At 35.1% G+C, this 27,187-nt stretch overlaps 1 protein-coding gene across 6 annotated transcripts in view; it reads right to left on the minus strand.

The window, feature by feature from the left end:
* Positions 1-27,187, minus strand: part of Lasp (LIM and SH3 domain protein Lasp) — a 287,808-nt gene that overhangs the window by 66,377 nt on the left and 194,244 nt on the right. For 4 of the 6 annotated variants that reach the window (XM_090405599.1, XM_090405596.1, XM_090405595.1 and 1 more), the window contains one exon: positions 11,726-11,851. The exons of 1 other annotated variant lie outside the window; for it this stretch is intronic. In XM_090405599.1, the coding sequence (XP_090261725.1) occupies positions 11,726-11,851 (126 nt within the window). The remainder of the gene's footprint in view (positions 1-11,725; positions 11,852-27,187) is intronic. One more of the 6 variants, XM_090405601.1, reaches the window with a different exon arrangement.

Here is a 27,187-nt window from a genome sequence, read left to right on the forward strand (position 1 = left end):
ACACATTGCAATCCTCTCTTCTGACACATTCTGGCTATTATGCTATTCATTATTACTGCTCTTCTGCTCAGCTCATCACTATCATACCTAGGAAACAATCACACAATCTTTCCTCTCTGCGTTTTCTTTTGTACAACCTCAAGCAAGAATCTCAGATCTCTAGCCACCCGATTTACATTGCCTCTAAAGTCATTTGTGCCCACCATCACAATCATCTCATTCACCTCGCTTAATTGCATCTATCGTTCCTCCAAGCAAACACTCCTCTGGCATTCTATTTTGCACACCACAGATCATCGAATCTCCACACATCACAGCTCTTACGACTCTGTTCCTTGATTGCTCACCTGCATCCCTCACTCTCGCTCTACTCTAACTCTTTCACTCTGTGTTCCCCCTACTTACCTGCTGTCCTGGCATCACTATCCCTGGTTCCAGCACTCCCTTGCATTCTTCTCATTCCCTCTCTCTCTTTCCATTCTCTCCTCTTCTCTCATTCCCTCTCTTCTCCTATTCTGTTCCTACTGCTCCTATTCTCTCCTCTTGTCATTTCCATAACTCTCTCTCTCTCGCTCCTACTCTGATTTGTCTTGCATTCATCTTTTCCATTTGCCTAATCTCATCTCATTCCCAAGACATTCCACCTCCTCTTTGTGATTGTGGAAATACTAGTGGTCGTGGTGGGCAGTAGATGCCATTGGTGGAGAGTTGTTGAGTGGATGCCCTCCCTCAATGAGTCTTTGGACTTCCTGGAGGTGTCATGTAATAATATTTCTCTCATTATTCTCATCTTTTATCACACTACTCATCTCTCAAAATTCTCCTGCCCCTGATGCAACAAGATCGGTTATCGTAATATCTAACTCACTGAATTCCTCCCATTGCCTACATTTTCCACATATACGCACTCCCCCTTCTCTCACCCATCACATATTCAACTGCTGGGATGCATACATACAAGCCCCGCATGCCAGAAAAATGTTAAGCAAAATAGAGTCCTTAAATGGGGTAGGACTTGGTGACATGCCATTTGCAACTGGAGCTGCAGCAGCAGCCATCTTTCAAATTGTGCCGAGGAACTACTACAACTAAACACTAAATACTATGTTATACACTCTACTGTAAGCTAATTTTCTTATGTGATACTATAAGTATAAACTATATTTAACTATACTAAATAACAAAAACTTATCTCCTCTTTCACAGCAGATGCATCTGACTCTGACCTTGCCTCCTTGGTAACCCAAAAATAACACAATATAAACAACTAAATTCCAAAACAGCACCACTAAAGAACGCTTGTGTTACTAAGAAAAAATGTAGTACAATTCGTGACAGAAGTCTCACTATACACCATTCAAAAACACTTTTTTTACGACAGCTCAAATCCACCACACGTCCTTTCTTTTATTTAATCCAAAATTCACCCAACTTTCATACATATTAAGGCATAAGAGTAAAAGTAGTTCTTTATTTTCATGGTTGATACATCGTAACCACATCTTTAGCTGGCATGTTGAAGGCTCATAGGAGACTGAAGGCTGCTTTTCAATAATCTCTTGATGGAAACTTGGCTTGCAGTTTTCAACCTCTGATTGTAACCTCCTGCTATTTTTGTTTTGAAAAGAAATTCATGAAATTCTTAAGTAGCAATGTAATCAGCAGCTGCAACCTTGCCAGTCATGTTGAGATTGTGGAATGTATAGCAGCTTTTATAGTGGTCACACCTCACATAACTTCCAGCAAAAGGCATCTGTTTCTTTTCATCTTTTGTCAAATCTTCATACAAATCTTTCACTTTGTCTGATATGACCGCCTCAGAAAAGGCATGTTCTGATGCTCGATCCATTTTCTCAGTTGCATGGCATCGAGTTCATGTGAACTGTATCAGTATTATTACTGTAGAATCATTCAGTCCAGTGGCCTTTCAAATGGCAATGCTACATTCACCAGTTCTGAACTTGTTCAAACAAGTTCAGAACGTCAAAATTGGCCTCTGCAGAATGCGATTTCCTAGACCTTTTCTTCGTTTGATCTTTATTCACATTCTTCTTTTCACTCTTAGTTTCTTTTGTTTTTCTCGCCAGACATCTTGCTTAAAGGGTGAAGAAGTTATTTACAGATAAAAACAATACCACATAGACCAATAAGGTAGGAAGGACACAAAATGGACAGAGGCAGGAAATAAGCCGGATGTGGGGAAGCTTCCACATGTTAAGAAACAGTGATAGTCCTTATATACCATAATAATGAAACCAGGTGTATATGAAAACACAGATAATGAGAGTTACCTGTATATCCCAGGAAGACTTTTCAAAACCATAATCACACTGGCTTATGCATCAGAAAGAAAAGATTTGTTAACAAAATCCAAACATTCATGCCACATGACTCGTCATTCATGATTTGAATGTGGTTAGCAGATCGCTTTTTCTTTTGAAATCCATGCAAAACTGGGCATAATATATTGGTTTTTAATACATTCTAATTTTCTATATGTGTTTATCATCATAAACAAATCTAGTACATTATGTTCCCTTAAAACACCTAAATTCAACTCCAAGGATACTAGGTAGTTTAAAAATTTTGGATTTCTCTGTAAATACACAGGTATCAAATTTATTGGCACATCTAAAGGCATTTCCTTCTAATCTGGTAGTGCCATTATTTTTTAAATAAAGGATTTTTCTGTAGTAGAATGATTTTTACAGTGTTTTAAAGAATAAGGTCATATTCCTTTAGTCTGCTCTAGGCAGACTAAATCATAGCATTCAGGAATGATGCAGTTGTGAAAGGGAGGAGAGTTATATGTCCATGTCCCATTAGATACTTTGTTACCATTACCTCCTCAGTGTAAGAGAGTTAAATTAGTTGTGGTATATACTTCCTCTTTGCTTCTGATATGGAATGCTCTGCCTTGATCTTTTATATCTCTGCAACCTATCCGCCTTTTACATGCTAGGGTGAACGGCAGCTTTCTGATAACTGTCACATTTGAGTGTTTTGTACTCTGCATTAGCATATCTTATACTGATAGGATGACAAATAGTTTGAGCATATTTCTGACACTTGCAGAATGATTTGGGATATAGAGTAACATGGCAGTTTGCATAGCTTGAATTCATTGATGTTAGAGTTTTAAGGGTGTTAAATATAAAGATGATATACATTCTTAGTTGGTACAAAATTATTGCCCTTCTTATTAGAATCATTAAGTCTGGAACTCCTCATCTGGAACATTCAAAGAATATCTGCTTCTGATATATAAATGAGACTTACTGGTAATCCCACAAAGCATAACTCAAAAACGTTATGCTTTGTGGGATTACCAGTAAGTCTTTGACTCTGTCTCTCAACCATGGAGATATACAGTGACGCTTTCACCTTTGCAGGCAAACCCACTAACCAAGTGAGGCTGTTCAGGATATCCAGGTCTGTCCATCTTGCTAAAGCAGTACATGCACACAACTAGAATGCCCCTTGCCTCTGCATATTTCCATGGGTCACACTGCATAGCATGGTGGCAAAGTAATAGTTCCTGGTGATGGCTGTCAAGAAAACAGGAGAATAAAGACCACAAAGTAGTGCAAGAAATATAAGAAGAAAAAGAACAAAAACAGAGGATAACAAAAAAGGCCAGTAACGGGAGTGCCTTTCCACCACAAAAATATTTCCCACATTGAAATGCAATGAAAAAGCATGTCCATATGAAATAAAAATGTGATTTAAACTGGTTAATGGTATGGTTAATGCAACTGAAAATTGCAGTTGCATCAACCATAACCAGTTGTAGATGCAGCTGAGTACAACTACGTCTCATAGAACAATCCTTATAATGCATAATTTTGTCTTTCTTACTGCACCATATTATAACCTTTAGTTCCGTCTTATAAGAAATCTGAGAATGAGTGAATAAGATATGGAATGTGCTTTTCCAATCTTACCATGAATGATTCAGGCTGTTTAGAGCAAGGACTGGACCACATTATTATTTTTTTTCTTTTAATGTGAATTATACTCATGAGAGGCTGCAAAGTTAGTGCATTAGTAATATGAGCAGGCCGAGGATTAGAAAATTTGGAAACCCGCTCTGAGACTAAACATGGAACTTTATCAACCTACTTCAAATCTTCAATATGCATGGTGAAGATCTAACATTATCATTCATTAGACATCAGATGCTGGATAATGTGCCACACCAGTCCTCACCAGGTGGTTCTGTTGTATGCTTTTCTGGAGGCTTCAACTCTCTGAAGTTCAGTAACTCCAGACACACACTGTACATCCATCTCATTCACAGTCCATCCCTTCCTCTTTTTCCAGGAAATTTACATTATATTACTGTTTTGAGAAGTCCTCCTTTCAAATGTATCCAAAGTATTTCAACTTTCTTCTGTCAATATCTTAAGGAGCCTTAAAGTTCTACCGATCCTTTCTTAGGACTCATTAGTTTGTCCGCCTTTCAGTACATGACATCCTCAACAGCTATATGCTTTTCACTCACTTAACCAAGCGAGTTGTAAAATGAATTTTTTTTTATTTTTTTTATTTATTTTTTTTTTTTTAATAGATCTTGTAAACTTAGGTATTCAGCTACTACTAATCATTTCTTATGTCAAAAATTGGGCTTACTTATGAAAGTTCAATTTAACAGGTTTTTAGGAACTACCTTATGTGTAAACTGATCTACTATATTTCAAACCAATTAATAATACCTATAGAGCAAATCCAGTCACTCTATTGATTGGGATTGCAGTATGTGCAACCCATCTATAGGAAATCCCACCACCACATTTCTTAGAATCAAAATCTTTACATGAGTCTATATGATTTTCACATTTGTCTTAAATGGTGACATAGTTGATTGAGTGGTTACTGTACCTGCTTTTCAACCAATATGCTGCAGGTTCAAATCAAGCTGCAAGCATAGATGTTTGTGATTATATTTAGATAAAAGATAAAAATTTCATTTCTTGGTGAAATCACAAAGATTTGTTTCTGGATTATGTAAAAAAGTTTAAAAAAATCCTTATTCTGCCTATAGTACTAAATATACCCATAGGTTTATAGTCTTTTGTAGGTGAATCACATAAAAAATAAAACCAAAAACTCCAGAATTCTTACAGGGTTACACAGCAATCAGCATTCATTTTAATTAATTATGAAAACAAACTATTATGACTATTGTGCTAGAGAACTTTAGATTAAAATAATATTTGATGTGCAGACCTTTATATCAAGGTCATCCTCAGGTAGCACATACACACAGAGAGATCAAAACCTAAATCAGTATACACGGTGTTTTGTCAATAGACAAAACACTGCAAAATGCAACATTATGGCCACTTTTAAACCAACAACAGTGCCACAGATCTTCAAAGGATCCCTTTCCTCCCCTTGCCCATCCATCTATATCAAATCCATTGCACTTATAACCAACCCTATAGGCAAAACAAGACATGCAATCCCAAAATGAAAAGAATGATACAAATGACATGCCAAATTCCTTCAATACAGAAAAAACAGGCCTTTCTGACCATTCACATCAAACTTGCCACAGAACAGAATGGAAAGGTATCCAAGTCCTTACATCTGAACAAAACTGGGAACAAATAAATTCAATAAAATATGTAAAAAAGGCTTATTCACTCTCAACAAAAATGATAGCTTTAAAGTCTGAAGGATTTGGATAGCTCATCTATAACCTACAATAGCATTCCAGAAAAACAACTTTAATAGTTTTTCAGCAGGAGTACCCCCTACATACTAGATACCAGAAAGAAAAGATATTTAATTTGATAATGATCCAGTGGCTCTCAGACAAACAGAACTTAAAATAAGATACATACATACATATACATCTTCAAGGCCCACCTTTCCTAATTGGGTTATGGGGGCAACAGCTGCAAGAGGAACTTCCAATGGTCATGATCCTATGCCACCAAGCTCAGGTGTTCTGGTAGGGTTCCCAAACGTGTCCACCCAAAGTTTTGGATATAACTATCCAGCGAGTCCTTGGCCTTCCACCCTCTGGCTTGGCAAAGATGGCCTGCTGAGGAAGCCTCCCTTGGCATTCTGACCAGGTGCCCGTACCAACGTAACTGTGATCTCTCAACACGGAGAAGCCGCGGTTGAGTATTGAGGGTTTCCCGAATTGCAGAGCTTCTGACTCTGTCGAGTCTTGTCAGCCTGGCAACCCCTCGAAGGAACCTCATTTCAGCTGCTTGTATTCGTGTCTGCATTCTTTCGGTCATTACCCAACTCTCATGACCATAGGTGAGGATGGTGACATAGAATGTATTGAAGACAGCCAGCTTTGCTTTCTGGCTTAACTCCCGCTTCAATACTACCGAACGACCAAGCTCCCGCAATATTGAGCTTGCTAAGTCAATTAGAGTATCTAGCTCTACGTCCCATTTTCCATCATTCGTGAATATGGACCCAAGGTATTTAAACTTCTCCACCTGACTCATTGGAACTCCACTTACATGTAGAGTACACTGGGATGGTTGTCTTGAGACCACAAATGTTTCAGTTTTTGGCCACACTGATTTTCATTCCGGTGTCTACACAAACAGCTACAAACATATCCAGGGTCCGCTGGAGATAATCTGTGGAAGAGTTGAGCAGAACTAGGTCATCTACAAAAAGCAGACGTCCAATGCTACATCTTCCAATTCTGACACACTCACTGCATCAGCTGTGCCTATCAATCCAGTCCATAAATATTATGAAAAGGAGGGGTGACAGAACACACCCTTAGTGGAGGCCAACAGAGACTGTGAAAGGTTCAAACTTTGTGCTGTTTACCCTGACACAAAACTCTGGGCATTCATACAGGGACTTGATGGCAGGTAATAGTTGGGCATCCACTCCATACTTCTGTACTACTTGCCAAAGCTTATCCCGAGGAACCCAGCCATATGCCTTCTTCAAGTCCACAAAACATGTGTAGATATTCTTGGCATATTCCCAAGATTTCTCGAAGACTTGACTTAAAGATTTGGTCAGTTGTGCTTCTGCCAGGATGAAAGCCACATTGTTCTTCCCAGAACTTTGACTCAACTATGCTCCTGCACCATCTTTCCAAGCACCTAACATGCACTTTCCCAGGCAGGCTCAGCAGAGAGATACCACGATAATTATTGCAATCCTTCTGGTCTCCCTTCTTGAAGACTGGTATTATGATGCCTGTCTGCCATTGCTTTGGTGCTTGCCCCGATATCCAAGCAGCATGACACACTCGAGTCTGCCAGAGAACACAGTCTCGATTAAAGCTTTTAGCATTTCAGGCCGAATTTCATCATCGCCAGCAGCCTTGCCCGATTTTAGCGCTTTTATTACTAAATGGATCTCTTCTGCTGTGAGACTAGTCATTGCCCCGATCTGTGCCTTTTGGATTTCCACAACTGCTGGGCCACCCGGGTTAAGAAGGCTCTCAAAGTATTCCCTCCATCTGTGGAGGATATCCTTCTCGGTTGTTAAAAGTGCACCATCAGAGGCCTTAATTGCCCTTGCTGTGCACGATTTCCTCCCTCGAAGGCAGTGGATTGTCTGCCAGAATACTTTGTTTGCATTTGCATAGGATGAGTTATCTTTCTCCAAAGGATTCCCAAGCCTTCTGCTTTGCTGTCTTTACTGCCTCAGCATACTGCAAATGCATCTCAGGTGACCTGACCCTAAGCCATGTTAGGTAGGATTCTTTTTTTGCCCAGACAGTTTTTTAGACTTCTTGGTTTCACCAAGGTGTCCTTTCCTCACTGCCCATTGACATGCTGAGCTGCTTTCTGCTACAGCATGAGAGTGCAGAGGCAGTGACAGCTGTTCTGAACAGCTTCCACTCCTCCTCAACATCTGCAGTATGCTTTCCTAAAATAAGATTATAGGAAATTAAACCTTTAGATGGCTAATGTAGTTTTACCTATTTATGACTTTTTTCTCCCCACTAGATCTCACACTAAGGTGTCAATAGTTGACTAAAGTAGTTATACAAAGCCTATTTGGCATATGCCGATGCAGCTTGTAAACCAATGTATCATGTATTAAGGATCGGATAATTAAAGTACTATTGCATAGTACTATACCAAGAAGTGGGTTGAAATACAAGGTTACTTAATTGAAGAATGACTGTTTTAAAGGTTGGATAAATGGTAGATTACTGTACTTAGTTCTTGTGAGACTATATACATATATGTATTAGAAAGGTAACATTACTGCAGAAATTCATTTCCACGAACTATATAACCTTAAAACAGAAAAATGAAGTCTAACAGACCATGCCATCAATGGTTTTAACAGATCCTGAAGCACCCCCTTCAAGTATCCTTGGATATTTTTCTATTATTATTATTATTTGACACCTCCAGGGAGTCCTAATACTCATCGAGGGAGGGCACCTACTCTACAACTCTCCATCTCCACCACTCAACCTCATCCATAAACCACCTCAACACCACCAATGCCATCATCGCCACTATTATTTTCACAGACAATCACAAACATCCACACCCATGGTGGGATTCGAACCTGCAGCCTTTTGGCTGGAGAGCAGATATGCTAACCACTCGGCCAACCAGGCCGGCATATCATAACAATAAAGCTACTTTGTATGTAAATTGTGCATATTCTATGGGATAGTTTATCTGTTTGCAGGATGTCTTTATACTTCATACTAAATTCACTGAAAAAGAACTGAAGTAATCTGTGAATGCAATTATCCTTTCTCTCGTTTTTTTATTTATTTTTTATTTATTTATTTTTTTTATAGACTAAAGAATTAGGTTGAGCTTTCTGAATAAAAAAAACTGTCTATTCTAAATCCTTGGTCACTATAAATTAGACTATTTTTCCAACTGTCCTTAACTGCTGTACTGACTTGTTCAAGTTGAAGTGTTTTTTTTTTTTAATCTAATTTTCCATATGAATGTCAAATAATGAAGCTTACTTCATAAAAACATTTATCATATTATATGATTATCTCCATATAGTCTGAAGACTAGTCACGAGAGGGCCACACTAATCGTTATTCAAACAATGCCTATCATACCGCCACAAACTTTTTCACCGACAAAGCACTCAACAACCACTGCTGACAACCCATTCTGCTCGTTTACCACTTTTCCCCACTCCCTCCAAAAAACCTCCTCACTATAATTGTTTCAAAACCCCTCTCTTGTTCTCTCCCATTCAGTCATGTATTGAAAAATTTCTTTAGTATGTACTGCATACAATCCTTCTAGTAATTCATGTTTCTTTCATATCTTGTTTCACATTTATCTAAGCTTATTAATCTACAATCCCTCAGTTTGTCCTTATAGGGACCATTATATCACCATTTCGGTCACTTCTGAAATCTACTACTTTCAGATGCTCAAGAACCCTAAAGCAGGCATAGCAATGTTAATGCACACATATCCAAGCTTTATAGAGAGGGATAATAACCTCCTTATGCCTACCAATGTTCAATGATTATTTTTATGAATAACACATTTCACTGGATAAAGAAACATTCATACTTTACATTTTTTGTTGTATCCTGAAAACATCCGTGTCAATTTTAAAGAATATATTACTAGACATAGCATAATGTTTTAAATAACAGCTTCACATATACAAGAGAAAAACTAAAATTTATGACTTTTACATATTTCACTCAATATGTCATGAGCTTCATTCAGGGAGAAGGGGAAGAATCGATAACATTTAAATTATGAATATACAAACAACTACATCTCAAACAGCAATGATCCTTCAGATATAATCCGAAAAAGTTAACCCCTTTCTTACCACCTATCAAAGACACGTTATCACATTTATCCTTGTCTGGTATTTTCAAACATCCTATTCTTGCTATCTTTGCTACTTTGAACAGACTGTATTATGACCAGAATCCAAGAATATGAAGATTATACAAGATTTTTGGAATCTGAAGGTCAGGCTTTGCTTCTCATGCCATCGACATTAGAGTAAACTAGAACCATACCAAGATGCTACATTACAGTAGGTTCAAATCTGATAGTCTATTTTTTTTTTAATTGTGTGTAGCCCTATGCCACTGTCTTAATCAGACAGACTGTATGCCTATCTCTAAGTTTTAGAAAGTGATCCCTGTTAATTGTTTATAATTTTTAATTAATTTTACATTTATACCCACTTCTCTGACCTAATAGTGTTTTCCTCCTACTGTACAGCTGCAAATGAGACATATATGCATGCTATATGACTTTTTCTTGGATTCATAATTTAAATGTTATCAATTCTTTCATATTCTCCCTGATGAAGTTCATCACACACTGCACAAAATACACAGGATTAATAAATTCTATTTAGTTCTCTTTTGTACATGAAGCCATTATTTAAAACATCATACTAGGGTGTCTTGTTCTGCATAAACAGTCAATTCATTTTTCACTGACTGTTCTCCTAATGATAATGAATGATTATTAATAATGTATTGAAGTAATTTTTGGTATAAATCCAAACTTTGCAACTGGCAAAACTACACTAAAAATTAAAACAGTAGAAAGGGAGATAGTGTGATTATTACATGTAAGCAAAGATAATTATCTCATTTAAATAGAAAGATAAAATTTTTTTTTTTTGAAATTTGAAGCAAAAATGGGGAATGTTCAGAGGATTTTTTTTTTTTTTAAATACATGAATCTGTCATACATTTAGTACAATATATTTAAGGTTACGTAATTTGGGAATGCTGCTCTAGAGACGACCAAACAAGGCACTTTCAAACCAATTAGGCTTCCTATTAGCAGGATGCTGGTCTTCCACTAGGCAGTGAAATTCAATCAATCACCTAAAATTTAAGCATCTAAAGTTTAAAATCATGCTGCCTATATCATTAATGCTAATTCATAAATTTAAAAATTAAGCAAGTCAAGACTACTTTAGAAGACAGAAGAGTATTGACCGATCATACTCATGATCTAACAAAAGAGAACAATTCAAAAGAAAATTGTAATTAAACTTTAATTTTAATGGACAACCTGAGTATCCCATAACACCCCTCATATCGAGAATGAATTTCAAAAAATGAGTTTCCCCATAACTGCTGTAAATAACTGATGGTCTGTCATCAGATTATCAATAAATAAATTTTCTTCACTCATGGTTTCAAATGCAAGAAAAACATATCCAGATCTGAAATCTCTAGATGATAGATCCCATAGCATGCACTGGGATAACCTGCTAACATTACACGTGCATTTTTTTTTTTTAAATTCAATGCTGCCTATCGTTGTGTTTGTCAATTGTGTAGCGTTAATATCAATGCTGCTGAGTAACACAAGTTTTCTTTGCATTTTATGAAAATTAAAAAATACGCTTTTATTATGAATATGCTCAAGCATCATAACATATGCTATAGTTATATTTTTCAGAGACATTTTCTCAATTTTAGTTTATGTAAATTAAACCTGAAAACTATAAGCTTAAATAAGACAAATGAAAAACTAATGAAATAATCACTTTCAAATTGAACTTCCCTATAAATACATTACTGCTTTATTACTAAAGAAGAACAAACGTTTCCCCTTAAGTTTCTTCTGAATTATGATTTCATTCACTTCACGTAATTCCTTAAGGAATAAATTTCAGTAAGGAGAAAAATATATGTATTTTTATGTATTTAAATGTTAAGCAAGCTATCAACTACAAGAAACCTTATCAATTAATATCACGTCAAAATTAAATGAAGATTAAAAACACTTGCCTCCATAAAAATGAGAATTAGCAGAGTTTAGATCCAGTCTGTTGCCTGAAGCCAAAGAACCATAATTTTCATTTAGTGGATCATAATCAGCAATGGAACCAATTCTACGGGAGGGAGGGGTGTTAACTAAAAGCAAAAAGCCAAAATAAAATAAACAGAAAATAAAATGGAGATAAAAAAAAAAGGAATAATAAGGAAACAAACAAAAACGTTCATGCATACTAAGGGACGGTTTTTTTTTTTTTTTTTTTTTTTTTTTTTTTTTATAAAATGGGGTCTTTAATAAGGAGGCTTTTTATTTACTGTTTTTTCTGGCAAACTTTCAATGTGTTATTTTGATAATTATATGCTTTCATAATTTTAAATTTCTTTCTTTTTTTTTTTTTAAATAAGTATGCTGAACAGGGCCGGCCCTAGGAATTTAGTCACCCAGTGCAATAGCATATTTTGCCGCCCCTTCCCCCTAAAAAAACTCTTAATGACGTCTTAAAAGCCATGACATTAAGCTAGGCTTCAACATGTCTGATCATAAATTCTAAATAGCATTAGCTAATGAAAAATCATAAATTATTTATTTTTTTACAGAGAGAGAGAGAATTAACCCTTGAACAGTGGAATTTTGTTCTGAAAATGTGCATTTTCATTATTATTATTATTAATACGTGGCACCTCCAGGGAGTCCAAAGACTCATCGAGGGAGGGCACCTACTCTACAGCTCTATCTCCACTACTCAATCCAGCAACTACACCAATGCCATCTACCACCCACAATAGTATTTCCACAGACAATTGCCATGAGCTCAGAAATTTTGGTTTCAGTCCTTTCGCTTATTTTCTCTTGTACTGCATTAGCTGTTTCAGTTTTTGAATGATTATACAAAGTCCCGCATTGTTTGTGAACATTGCATTCTTTTTCTGATTTTCATTTGCGATATTCTGCATCTGATAGTTTTTTTTTCTTTTATGAGACATATTGGAATGTTAAATTGTTTTGAAAGCGAAATCCTAATAACTGTATCAAAACACTTATTAACAATCACTGCAGAACTGTATTTAGATTCTATTTCTTTAATTGGTTTACTCTAAACCAGTGCTTCCCAAACTTTTTGATGTCAGGGCCCCCCTTCGGAAAAATTAAAATATTTCACGGCACCCTCAAAAAAAAATCTTAATATAGACATATATTATTATAATATTTATTGTATTTATATTCAATACAAAACATATACAGCGAATATTGCACAAATCAAATGCGAATATTACATTTTTAGCATCTTACATACACATTTGACGTGGCACGCTATCTCATATTTTTATATAGATAGATATATTGTTATTGTATATTTGCATATTGTACACAAGCACATGAAACCTAAGACGATTAGTAATAATAACAAAGTAAGAATTAAAAACATAAAAAAGGTTTAATAACAATTTAATATGATGAATGTGTTTCAATACTGCTACACCAATATCGGGTGAAATATTTGAAACTGCAATTCTTAGATTTATGCTTTGAAATGAAACTTATATGGATAAGCATATATTTACTAATATTCATTAAGTGCCAAAATATGCAGGAAGCAAAATTTGTGAACCCGCACCAATGTGTGATTTTTTCCCATTAAAATATAAAAAAATAACAAAAGAAATAATAAAAATTAAGCATGTTTCTTTTAAGATAAAAAAATCTACTGAGTCTTAAAAGATTTTGAATTTGTTTTCAATATTTCATGGGTCCCCTCAACAAAACCTACGGCCCCCAAGGGGGCCACTGCCCACAGTTTGGGAAGCGCTACTCTAAACCAATTATCTCATAATGATCGTTTGGTCTCTTTGGTTAAATGAGATTCAACCTCAAGTCAAAATCAACTCACGGCCAACAATGGAATCTGAAATAAATTCAAGATAGGTGTTCTGCTATTGTCATGTCGTCTGATATACTGATAGTGAGATATTAAACGCAACATAATACTACATTCTTTTAAATTATGATTTTTAAAAAAATATATAGTACAACAAATTTTTATTATGCAGAAATTAACTAACGACATCCTGCAGTCTGGTTTCAACAGAGAAGGAGTAAATGACTTTTTTTATAATTTATTTTTCGTATAGTTTAGGCCAAATTTGCTACCCCTCAAAACTTGTCGCCTCATTCAAATACACGTGTTGCATTGTGGGTAGAGCCGGCCCTGATGCTGAACTAAAGTTCTTTCCAAAACATGCCAAAATAATCATTCCATAACTGAAAAGCAGCAATCAATGAATGTAAAATTCTATATTTATTGCATTATTTTTACTGTAGTAATGTTTATAGTTTTAAGATACTGATATTATAGGAAGCAATAATTAAAATCCAGTAATAATCTTTAAAACTTTCGTTTTTAGCAGAAAAAATAGGAAAATTAAGTAGCAGCACTTGGGAAATGTTACTTGGCACATGCAAACTTAATGGATTATACCTGGTAATTCCTGTACTTACTATTATGCTGATTATAGTTTATGTATTTGTATGAATCATTTAATGTCAATTGCAGAGCTACTTAACTATCTGCACACAAACAGCAAGAAACATAAGAATTTAGCATGTTTAATGAGTATGTATGTGGAATGTGTTCAATTTTATTCAAATGTCTGCAGTATATATTTAATCTTTTATTATGATTAACAAAATATTTTAATATCATAGCCCTGTAAGATATCAACAGAAGAGTAAGGTAATTTTGGAAATAAGTGCAGACAGATGAAAGAAGATATGCATTTCCTGGAATTAGCTAGATTGCTTACAGCTGAAAATGACAAGTCTAAGAAATAATGATATGTAGAACTATAGAGACACAAAGTAAACTAATCACCAAGGTATTTTATATATAATAATCTGAACACATGACAAAGAAAACTGTATTAATTACAACTATAAGAACACAAAATAATTTAAGTACAGTCATAATAACAGCAACAATTGGGCAATTAGTATAAAGATATATTATCTCTTAAACAATTATTGACAAGGACAAAACTGGTGACTGTTCTAATTATAGAATTTGTATTTTATTATCTAACTGTTCATGTGCACTTAATATTTAATGGAAATATATAATTTTGATGCATTTAAAGATTTATTTCAAAGTTTTTCTTTAATAGTTGGTATTTCACTTATTAGCAACATAAGAGATGAATGAAACTAGTCGATATGTTTCAGTAGATTAATTCAACAAGGTTGTCGATGTTGTTAACAGTGAAATCTTCAGTGTGACTTATGATACAAGTCATATGGGGAGATTAAGAGGTAAAAATCATCCAGTTCTTATCATGTGAAAATGAGTATAATACAGTGAAGAGAAAAATCTGATAATGCATCAAGACGAAAGCAAAAAAATTGTTCTAACTACCAAATCTGCATCTTGCACAGATTCATTAGTATAAATTAGCAGTTACATAGTTTAATGTTAATTTCTGTGTTAAGCACGACTGTACACTATCTTTCAGGGCTACTTATATGGAACACATTACTAAAAAATTGATTAAACTTAAGTATTAAGCTTAGTTCTTTATTCAATGCAGATGCTATCTTCTGAATAACAAGTCCAAAATCTTTAAACCAAATTAAAGAATTAATAGATTTAACATTGATGTGAACAAAAATCAGTAATAAAAAACAAACTATAATAATACACAAGGAAACAAATGTATCGTATTCTCAAGTGGACATGTAGAGACAGGTAACATGTTAGCTAATTCTTACAAGCTATTTCTTCACTAGTCTTTTCATCCTGCTCAGTCGGTGAGTAAAGACCAAGAGTTCGCTTACGGAAAATACACCTCTCCAAGGTTTTGAGTTCCTTAGTACTGAGAGTTTTTGTTTTCTTTAGGTTTCTGCCTGTTCTCTGATGAAAACCAATGAGTTTGAAACAGCTGTAAGACCAGTGAAACCTTATCAAAATGGACCGATAGAAAGCAAATATACAGGCGCTTTGATGCGTGCTTCCTATAACGTTCGGCTAGGGCAAATCATAGTATGGCGGCGAGTGTATTCCCGCAACCTCTCTGGTCAATTTTCGCACAAAACTTTTAAAGTTTCTGTATTAGGCTTTGAAATGATGTTGGATTTAATATCCACTTAATTTATATAATTTTGCATTGCCAAAGTGAAGCCTTTTGGCTCTTTATTTTAGTAAATGGAAGTGTTAAGTTTGCTTGTGTTTAAGAAAGGAGTAAGAGCAAATTTTTCTCTCAGTGCAACAAGTTAGTAAAATAGTTTGCCTCTTGAAGTGATGAGCGCATCCAGTGTGAATGAGTTCAAGAAAGGGTATGATGCTGGTTTGAGTAACATATCACCACCCTCAATGAATCCTTGGTTCTCCGGAGGCCTAAGATAATATTAGGCAAGTAGCCTACTCGTGAAGACATTTTACTCACAAAACTGCCTACACTTGGATAAAGAATTAAACAATATAATTTCTTGGCAACTTTAACTTGTGCCTATGTGAAAAAAAAACTTTCTACAATTAAATAATTAGACAATTAAAAGTTCTATTACTTGCTCATTTCTGATGTAATATTTGCCTATAAATGCTGTTTTTTCAATCTTCGGATTCTATTGTATTATATTCTTGTCTGATTTTAGGAGGTAATCTAACATAATGATCAGTATCTTATAACAGAATCTGATCAATGTGTACAGAATTGTATTAGGATGAATGTCATGATCAAACACATGCATGCAGCTAGAAAAGTTCTCGTCTGTGACTAGTGATTTTATTTGACAAGGAAAAGAAAGAGTTTCAGCTTAATCATTAGTTTCATTTAACATAATGCTGATTTTACATCCTTTTTTATTATTTAAATAGTTAATGTGTATTTTTACCTTACTTTCGCACCTACTTCATTTTTAATCAATAAACTATTTTACCAATTACCAGTCATTTTCCCTCATTATGAAAAAAAAAATAAATTCAGTAAAAGGATGGGATATGTATACATCGTTTCATCTTTAGAGAGCATACTGCATAGTAATCAGCTAATGCATTAGCAAACTAAAATAGATGATCAGCATTTTTTTTTTTAAATCAGTAATTAGCTGTTTGAAAAAAATACATGAAAAGAACTGAGAAGGTTGCTAAGAGAGTATAGTGTCTCCTTGCAAAAACTGACAAATTCATGGCTTTACAATAGTCAAATTGGATGAACGTATATTGGGGGGGGCTGGAAAGTTCTGATTAACTTTTAGAACAAAAATGATATTGAAGCAACTGATATAACAACTAGAAAGAACATGAGAGGATATAAGAGCACAAGTTACCTTAATAACTCTGTTACGAGTATGTTCTTTCTTGTGGTCATATCACTTGCTTTAATATTTTTGCTTATTATTTTTGTTAATATTTTTGTTTAATCATTTTTATTCTAAGTGTTTATCAGAACATTCCAGACACACTAACCCCCTCCCCATGTGTCAATACTGTTTGAGGGATAGCAGCGTGGAGATGTGTGTAGTACACACTCTCTCTCTCTCTCTAATTTACTACTCAAAGGATTAGCTTATTACATACCAAATGAAGAAACATGAAGGATTTGAACCAATAGTAGTGAAAGAAAGAGTGATGAGATTTATATATCTCTGATGCTGGTTAAACAAAGAATGCAATCCAGAAATGGAAATAAGTTAGAATTGAAATGGCAAGAAAAAGTTTTCTCCTGATGAAATCAGCACTGTATAACCACAATTTAAATTTAGAGCTTAAAGTATACATAATTAAATGCTATGTATGGTCTGTACTGCTGTACAGTGTAGAAACTTGGACCTTGAAAAACATCGATAAAAAAAACTAATCCTTTGAGATGTGGTTATACAGATGAATGTTAGAAATCCCATGGACACCAAAAACATCCAATCAAGAAGTACTGGAACAAATGGGAAAATCACATGAACTTTTAGATACCAGAAAAAGAAGTAAAACTGCATATCTTGGTCACCTACTTCATAATGAAAAATACAAGATACTTGTAGCAGTAGTAGATATTAACGTTTGGAAAGCTGAGAAAGTATTGCAGTTTTATTTTCCCAATTAATATAATTTTTTTTGTTTGTTTTTTGTCAGTTGCCACTGCCTGCTAACTCCTTCCATATGCCAATGTTTCAAAGCCAATCAGAATTTATAAAAACCACTAGGTGTTTGTGAAGTTCTTTTTTATTATTATTATTTATTTTAAATGTTTTTAAAATTCTGAATGTTTTTCACCCCTCTTTTTCTGTTTTGCTAGTGTCTGCAGTCTACAAATTCTCAATCTGCCTTCATAATCAGAATTCCATAATCTTGATACAGTTTTTTTTTTAACTCTCCTTTGCACTCTCTCCACTGTATCAGAATCACAATAGAAACCAGACCTGTGCACAATAGTCCAAGTGAGGTGATATCAAGGCCTTGAAAAGTGGCAAAAGGACATCATTATCTTTACATGTGAAAGTTCATTTCAGCATTGTAATTATCTTTTGAATTGCATTTGCAATCTTTGAAACACATATAACATTATACAACTTTCTTCCCTCTCTCTCCTTTGATGATGCAGCCTATGCCATTGACTGATCACATTTATTAAGGGAAAAATGTAGTTTATAGAGATGCAGATTTAAGCCTCAAACAAAATTTGTTTGAGTCTTCGGACCCCTTGGAGGTGTCACGAATAATAATAATTATAATAAAATCTCTAGACCACTATTTTTAAGACTATCAGTATCACCTTACTGTGTGTGTGTGTGTGAATATCCTATGGTCATAACTATTTGCCCATTCTCAGCACATACCTGCACGTGCCTAGAGTATGTGCCAACCAAAGTTTCTATCGGGAAAACTCTTTCATGTCTGTATGCAACTGGCTAACTCGCCTTCACATGAAAGAAACTTATAAAAGGTTCCTTAGATGGAATTCAAGAACATTAATGACTAAATAAAGGAAATAAATGATTTAGTTTCATACTGTGTACTCCATAAAAATTATGCTTTAGAAAAGGCAAAAAATATGTTTTTTTTTTCAAAAAAGATGCCTCCAGACCAAACAGAAGTCACAAACTTCCATTTTGGCCCTATATTCACTTTATAATTAGTTAAATTACAGGTATCACCAAGTTTGACCTTCAAAAGACTTAAGATATACCAAGGGAAGTCTCAAAATAAAACTTCATAGTATAAATGGAATCCACTATTCTGTAGATCTATGCATAGCTTACACTTAATCTACAAATCAGCAGGGTTATACAACAAGATGGTTCCATAAATCAGCTGTGGAACTGTACATCGTTCTCACTGTTATTTATCATCATTCGAACCATATTCTTAAAAGTTTTTTTTTCTTTTATTAACCCTTTTTACAGCCACTTTTGACTATAGATTTGTCCCAATTCATTCCATCTGTTTCTATCCTGAGCTTGTTGGTGCCAAAGAGTTCAAAAGAGTATAATAAAATTAGTTTAATCCTTTATCCAAGTGTGAGCAAACAAAGTTTAAGCCTGAAAGTATCTTCAGGACTGGGGTAAGGTGGTACAACACCAGGGAAACTCATTGCAAAGGTGGAGCAAGCCACCAACACTCCTAACTCAGTATTTCCTATAATGCAAAGCACATCTCCTTGCAGATATGTCTAATGTTATGCATTAAGGGAAGGGCCGCTACCCAGACTAGTTTCGACTTTTATTGAGGTCTCTTCATTGGGAGCTTGCTCCACCTTTGCAACGAGTTGCCCTGGTGTTGTACCCCCTTACCCCAGTCCTGAAGATACTTTCAGGCACAAACTTTGTTTGCTCACACTTGGATAAAAGATTAAACTAATTTTATTATACTCTAACCAAGTGAAAAATAAACTTTCAACATCTTTCTCTAAATCCAGAGTACTTTATTAAAAAAGGGTGGCACACTATTTGGCAACTCCTATAGGTGGAGATGACCTGCTAATGCTTCTGCCTGGTATCTCCACTTGGGCCTGGCTCCCACTGAAGAGACCTCAATAAAGGTCGAAACTAGTCTGGGTAGTGGCCCTTCCCTTAATGCATAACATTAGACATATCTGCAAGGAGATGCGTTTTGCATTATAGGAGATACTGAGTTAGGACTCCACCTTTGCAACGAGTTGCCCTGGTGTTGTACCACCTTACCCCAGTCCTGAAGATACTTTCAGGCGCAAACTTTGTTTGCTCACACTTGGATAAAGGATTAAACTAATTTTATTATACTCTAACCAAGTGAAAAATAAACTTTCAGTTCAAAAGAATATAGGCCACCACTCCAGTAAAACTCTTATCCATCTATTGTCCTTGAGTCTTGTGATGTGTTCTGCCCATTTCCATTTCTTTCAAATTATGTTTTCTCCAGTATCTAAAAATTTTGTTTTAGCTCTTATTTCTTCTTTTTTGGTTTTATCTCTGATTATTCTTATGTTTAACAGATATCTTTCCATTCTTCTGCTTTTTTTGAGTTTTATCTATTATTTCCTTTTTGATTGTCAGGTTTCTGCTCTATATGTCATAACAGACAATACACACTGGTTGAACAGTTTTGTCCTGTTCTCAGGTTTTATTTTGCTGTTTAAAAATCTCTTCAATTTTGCAAAAGCTGTCCATCCTATTCTTTTCACTTCTTCCATGACTCCTTGTTTCTTCATCGTTAACAAATTTCCGAGTATACGTACTCATCTACTATTTCAATTTCTTTACTGTTTGCCTTAACACTGTCTTTCATCGTATCCTTTTCAGTTTGTCATTATTCTTTAAAAAAGGTATCTGTGGCATAACTATAAACAACAAATTACACAATAACCACAGTAATTAACTTTAATGAAATGAAAGTACAGATATTTCATACTGAATATAATAGAACATCATCAGTGCACAAACATGCAAATCAAAGAAGCAGGAATACAAGGTACGTACAACAATCAGTTTACCAATTTAAAAACGGTTGCCACATGGTAGAAATTAATATATTATTGAATAATCTTAAAACTATTTTTTTTATGTTTACATAGAATGAAAATCTTCCAAACTTTTAGAGGCAAGAGAGACGATCATTCTGATTCAGGTTTGGCTGATGTAAAAGGCCTTCATATTTAAAACTGCTTCTATGGAGAAGATGAGCTTCATCCCACTGGATACTGTATTTAGTATCAATACTATGTTGTGCCAGACCAGACTTTTGAGGTTTCATGTATTCGATGTAATATTCATCATCACGAACCATGGGCACACTGCTCATTGGTGTCCGATGCCTCTTTCACTATCTTCTTCCACCTTTCTTTTGTCCAGTGTCACAGTCTCTGTAACCCCATTCCACACTAGTCCTTTATGTCATCTTTTCATTCTCTGTATGGTCTACCTTTTCGGTTTACACCATCCATAATACCAAACATTTGTCTTTATCTTCCGTTCCTCACTCATTTGACAGCTGTGTCCAAATAATTGCAGTTTCTGTTGTATAATCTTCTGCATTAAATTCTCCTTTGGTTGTATCTTCTGATAAAGTTCTTCATTTGTGATTTTCTGTACCCATTCTATTCTTAATATATTCTTGTAACAAGTTCTGTCAAATGCCAAAATTCTTTTTCTTGATTCCTTATTTATTACTCACATTTCAGATCCACACAGTATACTGCTAAAGATGCTTGTTTCTAATATACTCTTAATTTCATTTGCAGGCTGACTTTACTCTTACAGATATTATCCATGGCTTTCAGATTTGTTCTTCCCTTTACAATCCTGATCTTTATTTCTTTTTTTACAGTCCAAATCATATGTCATTTTACTTCCCAAATATGTGAATTGTTTTACATTTTCTATATCAATTCCATCCACTCTTATCTTTTGTTTCATGTTCTTCTCACCAAATACCGTTGTCTTTGTTTTTTTACAAGTTCATAACATATCCAAATCTCTTCTCTTCCTCATTTAACAGTTTCAATGTTTTTTTTTTGTAGTTCTCTTTTGTCTTCTTCAATAATAACAATATCATCTGCAAATGCTTATTTTAATTTGTATCTTTCTTATAATAATTTGATTGTTAATTTTCATTCCATGTACTGATATTCCTTTTGGATCTTCCTTTATTTTGTACATTGCTCTTTCTCAATGGGCAATGAAAATGCTTGGTGATATTGGGTCTCCCTGTCTAGCACTTCTGCTTGTTCTAAACCATCTCCCCAAATCCTCATCTATTCTAACTGCTGCCACTGCATTCTTATAAAGATCTTTTAATATGGCTATTAGTTTTCTTTCAATTCCATAGGATTCTAGCACTGCTAATGTCACTTTCTGGTCAATGCTGTCAAATGCCTTCTGAAAATCAACAAAGTAAGTACTGGTGATCCAAAAGTCACAGAAAAAGTAAAAATTCAATAATTCAAAAAGTATACACAGTAGCACGATGCAGTTTTCACAGAAAGACTTGGGATTTTTTTTAAAAACCAAAAAATTTTATTGCCAGAATAGTTACATTTGTCACCAACAAGTAGCGCTGCAGCGGTCCCAGAGCTGCTACTTGTCACTATTTAAACCGTGAAGTACGTAAATTTCAGATGTAGTGAATACTGAAGTTAAACTTTCAGCATTTAACGTTTATATTACTGAAGTTAAATGTTCTGCCAAGGTGAGGCATGTTATCGTTACAAGATAAAGCACTTTCAGTTAAGCTGTATTATCAGAACCCCAAATGTGCAAGTGTGGCTTTGCGCACCTATTGTTCGATGCAAAGTATTAGAAGTGGAAAGGGACCAATGTCTTGTTCCTTACTGATAGCTATGATGAAAAGGTTTGAGGACACTTGCAGTTTGGAAGCAAGTGCAAGAAGCCGGAGACCCAAAAAAACTATTGCAGTTGGGCACGGGGTCGAACACGAGAACGACACACAATTGGCGGCTTCCGCACATGGGGAATGCAGTGCGCATGATATTTCAAGATGAACTAGCATTTCGTACGGGACTGTGTGGCGATCACTCAGGATCATACTCAAGAGGTATCCTTACAAAATCCAACACGTACAGGAACTGAAACCAACTGATTTCAAGAGATGTCATGAATTTGCAAATTGGGCTTTTCAACAGATGGAAAACAATGCGGACTGGCTGTCAAATGTCCTGTGGACTGATGAGGCACACTTTTCGCTTAATGGAAGTGTAAATGCACACAAATGCCACATCTGGGCGACAGAGAACACCCACACGTGATTGTGGAAACTCCTTTGCATCAGCGAAAGGTGACAGCATGGTGTGGGTTAACTGCATCATTAATTATAGGCTCCTTTTTCTTTGAGGAATCCACACGGTACATTTCGAAACTGTTTTTGTCACAGGCGAGCGTTATGCAGCGCTTTTAAGAGACATCATTCCCTACTTGCAAGAGAGGCAAGCACTCCATAGTGTAACATTCATGCAGGATGGAGCACCTCCGCACATCACGGGTCCTGTCCAGCACCTGCTGCAATTGACATTTGGCGATAACCGTGTCGTCAGTCGCTCTTTCCCACATGAATGGCCACCAAGATCTCCAGACCTTACACCTTGTGACTTTTGGTTGTGGGGGCTACTTGAAGTCACAGGTGTACAGAGGTCGGCCTACGTCATTGGCCATGTTGAAATAAGCTATTTGCCATCATGTGACAGGAATTACAGCTGACACGTGTCACGACACCCTGCACAGCCTCTTCGATGCTGTGCAGGGTATCGTGCCACGTCTGACGTCCATTCTCATGAATGACGGCCATCACATTGAAATTTGTAATCCTAGCTGCGTTGCGAACTGTGCTGCTCCACTGCACAAACTACTGACACAACTGAAGCGCCACCTGTAGGTGGCGTTTCAGTTGTGTCAGTAGTTCACCAAATGAAACTATTCTGGTAATAAAATTTTTCGTTATTAAAAAAAACTATCTTTCTGTGCATTTCTGTGAAAACCGCATCGTTCTACTGTCTATACTTTTCGAATTATTGAATTTTTACTTTTTCTGTTACTTTTGGATCACCCAATATATATGGTTTTGTTTTTTCTCCTAGTTTTCTCTGCTATTAACTACATCATCAAAATCTGTTTAATTATATTTATCTTGCTCGTCTGCAACATATTTGCAGGCGAGCAAGATTTGGTATTGTTTCTATGCTTCCAACTGTGTTCTCAATTTTTCTGTCATCATCACCACCTTACCAAGGTGACTTGTCAAAAGCAATGGTTCTATAATTTTTACATTGTAGCTTATTTCCTTTTTCGTATAATGTCACTAATATCTATTTCACCCACTCCTCTGGCATTTTTCTTTCCTTCCATATTACCATATCACATAGTTGGTGCATTTCTGTAACCATACTTTTGTCATCACATTTAATCATTTCTCCAGTGATGTTATCATTATCAGGACGTTTTAGCCGTCCTATAGTTTTTTCATATCTCTTCTTTTAAAATGTCCATGTCATACTCATTATCTGATGGTGATATCTGCTTCAATTCTTCAATCAGTTTCCCAACTCCATCTAAATCTAGTTTTTTTTCATATAACTCACTACAGTATCTTGTCCACTTCTGTACAATTCCATCTTTATTCATCAATACCTTGCCTTGTTATCTGTTTGGTTGCCACCTATTAATGGTTCTAATCACTTTGTACACCCCCCCCCCACTAGTTTTGTGCTCTCCATAGTGCTGTTCTATATTATTGCATTGAACTTCTAACCATTTTCTTATCAATTCTGACTGCTTTTTCATCTCATTACACTTTCTTCTATATTGCTCCTCTATTTGTTCTTAAGTATTCCTTCTTATCCTCAATATTCTCTTCTCCTGTACTAACTTAGTGTTTCCTGTCTAATCCACTTCTTGATCTTTTCTTCTGGTACTGTTTCTTCAATTGCATCTTCTATTGCCTTCATTACTTCTTTCACTCTTAGATTTGAATTTTTTTTCTTTTTCCACACTTTTTAGTTTCTCCTCTAACACTGTTCTATACCTTCTTCCTATTTCTGATGATGGGATTTATATTTTCTTTTTAATTTCAACTTGATTTTTGCAATCACTAAGCCATGATCTGAATCTACAACTGCTCCTTGAGAAGTTCGACACTGCTGTACTGATGTTATCTATCTTCTTTTAATCATATCAATCATGTTCTTGGTCTTTCCCATTGTTTGTTCACCATGTCGATTTTCTATACTTCTTTTGCCAGAATCTTGTGTTACAGATCATATCATGGTCCATAGCAAATTTTAACATTTGCTCACCTCATTTGTTTCTTTCTCCAAAACCATGATGCTTTCCCAACCATCATTTTCTATTCCAACTTTGGCATTTCAGTCTCCTCCAATAATTAGTATATCTTTTAGACAATAGAAACAAATAGTATTGTTTCTATTGTCTCTGTCAGATCTTTGTAAAATAAATCAATATCCTCAATCTGTGCTGTCAGATGTGGGTGCATATATCTGGACTATTGATATGTTTGACATCTTGCTACTATGATTCATTCATTGAAGAAGAACGGCAACTTCTGCTTCTTGACATACCCTGACCAAATGACTTCGTATCCATTTATCTCTTCTGATGATGTCCATTGCATCTCCACCAGCCCTAGTATATCACATCGATTAATGTTCATTAATTCTTTTTTCCACAGAATGGCGTGTCTGACCAAAGTATATCAAATTACATTCACAAGGTATCTGATAAACACCAGCTAATGATAGAGGTGGTTATCATGTATTGTTTATAGTTGAACCATATTATATATAAAAAAAGTAATATTAAACATACCATCAACAGCAGACATTAAGCTCAATTCTTTAAGGAAATAAATTCAGATGTTATTCGCTAAAATCATTGTTGGTCTTCAGCCAAGTTTGGTATGCTATCAAATATTTTGTGTGAAAATCAGCACAGGAAGAGGAAGAAAATATGAAAAGAGAGCAGGAAAGGAGAAGTTCATTTGCCTTGTGAAGATAGTCACAAAGTTCTGCCAGACTTAGAAAGATTTTTTTTTTTTTTTTTTGAGGAGATGAGATGTTTTTCCTTCAATTTTCTTCAGTTATGGTGTGCAATGACCTGTTTGACCTAAGATGATTTTCTAATGAATATTCTCCTTTCTCAATTTAATAACCCACCTTCTGACACTGTTGACATCAATAGTTTTAAACACTATATATCATTTAAGTTTTTTTTTATGTATTCTTTTTACAAGCTATTTTTCCCTTTCTGATTTGACTTCATTTCCTTGGTGCATATAACATGAACTGAAATGGCCATTGTTAACTTGGAGAGAAAAAAAAAAAAGTTGTTTCAAGCAAAAGGTTCAACAATTAATAAACTGAGGAGACATGGTACATACTTTAAGTAGTATACAATAATTGACATTACTGTTCATAGCCTGCCTTGTAAATATTGGAGCACAAGAATATTATTCAAATCACGAAGCTAAACACACACACACAAAATAAAACACTTAGCTGAGACTGGAGAACAAAGACATGAGAATACTACAGAAAAAAAAAAAAAAAAAGAGTGAACAATATATCATCAATAAGAGAACCATTTTAAAAATGATACTAGTAAACAACAACCTTATCTGAGAATTTATGGGTAGAACTAATCAAAGAAGTAAACAATGCATGAAAGAAACCAGAAAACACCCAAGATGCTGATGGCTGTAATTGAATTAGTGAGAGAGAGAGAAGATGATTAAATCAAAGACCTGACAAAAATATGCCAATTTCATAAAAAAAAAATAATAATAAAATAAAACTGTTACATGAAACTATTAATGACAAAGTATTATATTGGAATGTCACAATAGTATATCATTAAGGTATACAAGGTATACACTAGAAAACTATGCTAACACAATATTGTGAAAGGTCTATACATGAAATTGTTTGAATGGTTGGAAAGATTCAAAAATGAGTTTGTTTATTTAAATATCATTCAAGTCATCTAAAAAAAACTTATATTCTTGCTTCCTGTTAAATCTAATGCTTTCATACAAGGAACATAGATCACTATTACTGATGTAGCTGAAACACGAGATACCAGCTAGTGAGGGGGGCCCCTTGTATATAAGTATACATTTGATTTAAAAAATAAAAAAAAAAAAAAAAAAATATATATATATGTGGCCTGGTTGGCCAAGTGGTTAGCGTATCCGCTCTCCAGCTGAACTGCTGTGGGTTCGAATCCCACCATAGGTATGGATGTTTGTGATTGTCTGTGGAAATAGCGGTGATCAGCAGTAGATGGTGCTGATGTAGATGATGAATGTAGTTGCAGTTAGTGAAGTGGTGGAGACAGAGCTCTAAAGCAGGTGCCCTCCCTCAATGAGTCTTTGGACTTCCTGGAGGTGTTATGTAATAATAATATATATTATATATATAAAATGAAGAACCCACCTGATGGGGTGGGTCAATCTATAGTATACTAATACCACAGATGATCACATTTGAGTT

Source organism: Typopeltis vanoorti, chromosome 15 (genome assembly GCF_054136105.1).
Source record: "Typopeltis vanoorti isolate ZY-2024b chromosome 15, IOZ_Tvanoo_1.0, whole genome shotgun sequence".
NCBI classification, from domain to species: domain Eukaryota; kingdom Metazoa; phylum Arthropoda; class Arachnida; order Uropygi; family Thelyphonidae; genus Typopeltis; species Typopeltis vanoorti.